This window comes from Bidens hawaiensis, unplaced genomic scaffold (assembly GCF_021521415.1).
Source record: "Bidens hawaiensis isolate Kalapana, Puna unplaced genomic scaffold, B.hawaiensis_p1.1 tig00031549_1, whole genome shotgun sequence".
In the NCBI taxonomy this organism is placed as follows: Eukaryota; Viridiplantae; Streptophyta; class Magnoliopsida; order Asterales; family Asteraceae; genus Bidens; species Bidens hawaiensis.
The window spans coordinates 185,794-190,916 of record NW_027495344.1 but is presented as its reverse complement, the minus strand read 5'-3'; the positions used below and the strand labels follow the sequence as shown (position 1 = coordinate 190,916).

Sequence of the window (5,123 nt, the reverse complement as noted above, 5' to 3'; positions counted from 1 at the left end):
TCATCTTTGTGATCACAATATCGAGCACGCTTTTTGAGCCTTTCCCTTCTTTTTCTTCGCCTTTGGAGGCTGCAGAACGACTTTAATGGCAGCATCAAAAACTTGCTTCACATTCTGAAAATTAAAAAATATATATATCATCAGATGTGTTTTTGACATAAAACCCCCTACCGAAATTTAAAAAAAAAACAAGATCGAACGTACCAACTGTGTTTTTGAACTACATTCAATGTACTCAGGAGCTCCAATGGTCTTCTTTAATTCCTCTCCCTGTAAAAAGTCAACATATATCATTCTGCAAAACGGGTCGACCCATTTTATAAGTAAACGGGTCAAAACTGCAAAAAAAACTAATTTTGGGTATGAGTTTAGTACCTGGGCAGTAGTGATAGGAGTTGCACCAGGGTGATCTACAAAAAACTGCTTATCGTCCCGAAGATCTACAATCCATTAAAAACTCAACTACGTTACAACCATAATATGTTCAAATTATGATTTCATTATAGGTCAATGATATAAAGATTATAAAAGGCGAAAAAATACAATCTTGTAGACCCAAATCAATACAACCTCAAAAATCACACGGACCAAAATGATACTTTGAAAAAATGTATAATCATGTTGTTATCTTGTATCATTGTGCGCGTTTTAACGACTTCAAATACCAAAAAGATATCTTAATATACAAGGAAACATAATAGTTTTGGATCAATAAACTCACCGAGTTTTGTCCCAACAAGAACAATTGGGACACCAGGAGCATAATGCTTCAATTCTGGAATCCACTGAAAAAACAAGCAACAATTTTAAGTCCAAATTATCAAAGGCGATTACAGGATTTAGATAAGATTTTCTTTATTAAAAAGGAGACAAAAATTTAACCTTTTTGGAGACGTTTTCATAGCTGGCTTTGCTAATGAGCGAGAACGCCAAAATGAAAACATCGGCTCCACGATAACTCAACGGTCTTAATCTGTTATAATCCTCCTGTCCTGTTTAATGGAAAGCAATTAACAAAAGATCAATGTATGAACAAAACAAATATTATGAAGTTAATTAAGACACATTTTAAAAAAGGTTACCAGCAGTGTCCCACAAGCCTAGATTAACCGTACTTCCATTGACAACTACATTTGCACTGAAATTATCAAATACCGTTGGGACGTAATCCTGTTTAAACCACAATCAACAAAGAGTTTAGCTCAAATCCCATGATTTAAATTAGAACCAACCAAAAGAGAATAAAATAATACAAGATAAGATATCTTCATAATAAGTATCTCAAACCAAATTCCCGAGAAAGAATGTCATCAAATATTTTCTAAATTAGATAGAAATCAGCCAGAATAGACCGATAAATATAAAGAAAATTTTTTATCCGCGTCTGGGAATTATTAAATCAAGATGGATAATTAGATACCCAAAAAGAATCTCATCACATTGGATAATATTTTTCATAAAAAGACAGGAATCAATCAAAAGAGTATTAACATATTCAACCAATGGAAACAACTCAAACAAGAACACGAAATCAAAAAATTCAGGCAAATTCATCATCTTTATTCATAAAAAAATGTTAAAACCAATATACAGATTCCTCTTTTACACAGATTAAATAACAACTAAATCAAGAACAAGAATAACAGAAAATTCAGGTAAATTCAACATCTTTATCAAGTAAACATTGAATCAAGAACATCAATAACAGAATAAACCAATAAAATAAAATAAAAAATTCAGCATCTTTATCAAGAAAATAAACCAAAATATCATCATCATATTTTAACAACTAATCAAGAACATAACAGAAAATCAACAAGAATTACTTGAATAATAAAAGCAAGAATAACCCACAAATAAATAAATTGTTACCGTTGGGAAGGTGTTACTAGTGTAAGAAATCAACAAACAAGTCTTTCCAACAGCACCATCACCAACAGTCACACACTTAATAAACCTTGATGCACTCATATTCTTCTTCTTCAGATCTTCTTCTTCAAAACCCAGAAGACCTGATCAACACCAATTCAATCCAATTCCTCCAATACCCACTTCTTATTTCTTCCCTAATCACCAATTCCACCTTCAATTTGTACCCAAATTTTGCAATTTTTCACCAGCAAACCCTAGAAAAAGGGGGAAAATTGTATAATGAATGATTGGTTTTGATATTTGTGGGTATTGAAAGGCTAAAGATTAGGAATTGAAAGAACCTACCGGATAACAATGCCGTTGAATGTTGGTTGAGTTGGGTTTGTTTCTTGATTTATTAAAAAAAAGATGAAGAAGAAGAAACTTATTATTCTGAAATTTGGGGTTTTGTTGTTGTGCTTGTGCCAACGAAGATGGGTTTTGTTTAATGTTTGCTGTAATGTAATGACACAATTCTTTCATTTATTTATATTTACAACTGTCTCTGATTCAATTCTTGTTTATTTGGTGAGAATGAAAATGATGATAAAGACTTACTTTTAATAATTTAATTTAATAATCCAGTGTCTTTATATTTCTGTAACGTAGTTTAGACGTATTTATGATTCATTTTTCTTTTTTTAAATGTATATGGTGAAAAGTAGTTTAGACGTGTTTTATGTAACAAGGTTTAATACATGTCTTTAACATTTAGTTTTCGGTGGCACCAGGTGATGATAAGAGACTAGGTGAGTATGTGACATCCATTAGTTGGATCATTGAATTGAACGAGTTTTATCTCACCACACCGTCGTGCCTTCAGGTAAATGTTCACAGGCGTTGGCCGTAGGTGAGAGTTTATCCTATATCGAAAGGTGAGTGTATCCTGATGTGATGAATTTAACCAATAGGTCATTTGAAGGATTGTAATGCACATCAAAATGAAAAGAAAAATAAGATGAAAAAAAATGTGGTGAGCATGATTCTTCAAGTTACGGGGTAGATCCCTTATTTTGCTTTTATATTATCATAATAAAGATTCTGTTAAGGTCATGTGTTGTGGGACAACATCGAGCTGGGCGCAACACACCACAACAGAAGGGGCACTAATGAGGATTTGGGAGCATCTAAGCGAACCGGGGAAAGTAATATACCGTGGGCGTGGAGACGATGCGTAATTTTTTTAATTATATTTTGAATATCCAACCTAATCTTTTTTTAAAGTCTAAATGTTTCACTCTACAAGAATGAAACCTTTAACCTTCTATTCTACACCCTAACCACTTTGTCACCCATCAAAGTGGGAATATCTAACCTGATCACTATTTCCGCTTTAAGTCTTTAACCCACCATCACATTAACACAACAGATACCGATGGGTGTGAATGGTGAAACCCCCCATTGCCTACCTCTAATTATAACTTAATCATAAAATAAATACACCTAATCAACTTTAGCTACGAGTACTTGTTAATATCTTATTATTTTTGGATTTCAACGTGTGAGCTTAAGTCAAGCCACTATTAACCTGAACGCAAGTCATACCGTTATAACTCAAGTTGACTTAGTAAAAAAAGTTCAACCTTAGCGGGAAGCTAGCTCAAATTTTGTTCCAATTGGCTTGTTACTATGGGAGTTTTTTTTTTTTTTGAACAATCAACAAAAACTTCATTAAACATTTCAAGCAAGGCGCTAGAAGCAAACAGAGTACAGCCGACATCCAACGAAATAACACCCAAACAATAAATACAAGCAAGCTAGCACACTACCCCCAAGACCCCATTACACCCGAAACGCACACAAATCCTCCCAAGAGAGACCTCCTATTCGGCCTCTGTTTTTTATCCAAAGAAAACCCAACACTTTAACCTTCTCCATCAAGTTCGAAAGATGAACGGGGTCCCAGAATGGACTAGCCTATTTTTCCTCTTCCAAAGACACCAAGTGGCAACAAAGCAAATAGCTTGTTACTATGGGAGTTGATTAGTATTATTTATTTTTGTTGGTCTCTATGAAATCTTTACATACATTCTTAATTATAAGTTAACAACTCAACAATTTATAGAGAAGGAATGAGAAATCCTAATCTTATATTATTCGAAGCAGCCAATGAATAAGATACTTCGGCTCGTGTTTAGGTAAAAAAATTATGAGTCAACTAACTCGTTCGAGCTGATATTGACCAATAGCTAGTGACCAAGTTAACATACGAGCCACAAATTATTTACCTGAGTTTAGTCTTATCATGAAACATTTCAGTAAATAATGGATTGTTTATCAAAATAATTATTTAATTAATTTTAATAAAAATATGCGGAATTACTGGATTTTGAAATGTTTTCAGATTTTAAATATATACTTTACATGTAAGTACATCGAGATACATTATAAGTGTTCATTATGAATCTAGTACAATGATCTTTTAATTCAGACAATATGTTTTCTTGTTATGTATATATGTGTACAGGTATATAATTTTTAAAGTTATCTACTTATAAGGACATTTTATATTTCAAAAATTACTTGCACATTTTGATGGTTAAATTTATGGATGAGCAATTTGCTACCATGTACATGTGTTGTTTTGGTACCATATCGCTCAGGTACCAACCGAGCACAATTGGCACTCATATCGGTATTGGTTATTCATTTTTTTTTTTTTGCATTTCAATGATATCAGTCCTTAATCAATAAAAATCGATGCAATATCCGGTTTATATTTTCATATTTTTTTTATCAATATTCAATATCCCTAGACCTTGACTTGCACAATTCTACTTTAGCATATAATGAACTTGGATGATCTCATTAATAAATGTTTGCCAAGACTCCCGTCTTTTTATTAAAAAAAAAACCAACTTAGATTACCTCTAATAGAAGTGTTTAATTGTTATTATATATTCCCTCCGTCTCTTTGAAAGTGTCCACATTTTCATTTTAGTTTGTCCCATTACAAATGTCCACTTTCAAACTTTATTAATTAATTTACAAATTTACCATTAAAATGCAATCATTCAAAGTTTCTTAAATTTTGTCTTTTCATATATGTCAAGGGTAATATAGTCATTTGTTAAGAAAAAAATACAATCATTCAAACTTTCTTAAATTTTGTGTTTTTCAAACCATGACACTTGTAGAGGGACGGAGTGAGTATGAAAATAAATTATTTATAATCAACAAAATTCTGTTGCGTTGTGTCCCTAGTCATCACT

General features: G+C 32.2%; 1 protein-coding gene across 1 annotated transcript; it reads right to left on the bottom strand.

The window, feature by feature from the left end:
• On the bottom strand, window positions 1-2,399 carry LOC143582391 (rac-like GTP-binding protein RHO1). Its single transcript, XM_077064971.1, has 7 exons — window positions 1,873-2,399; window positions 1,083-1,170; window positions 883-992; window positions 722-785; window positions 376-440; window positions 205-270; window positions 1-114 (listed from the first exon to the last, which is right to left on the bottom strand). Exons 1-7 carry the CDS (start codon window positions 1,969-1,971, stop codon window positions 13-15), a joined length of 594 nt encoding a protein of 197 aa, XP_076921086.1. The 5' UTR covers window positions 1,972-2,399; the 3' UTR covers window positions 1-12.
• Window positions 2,400-5,123: the final 2,724 nt, after the last annotated feature.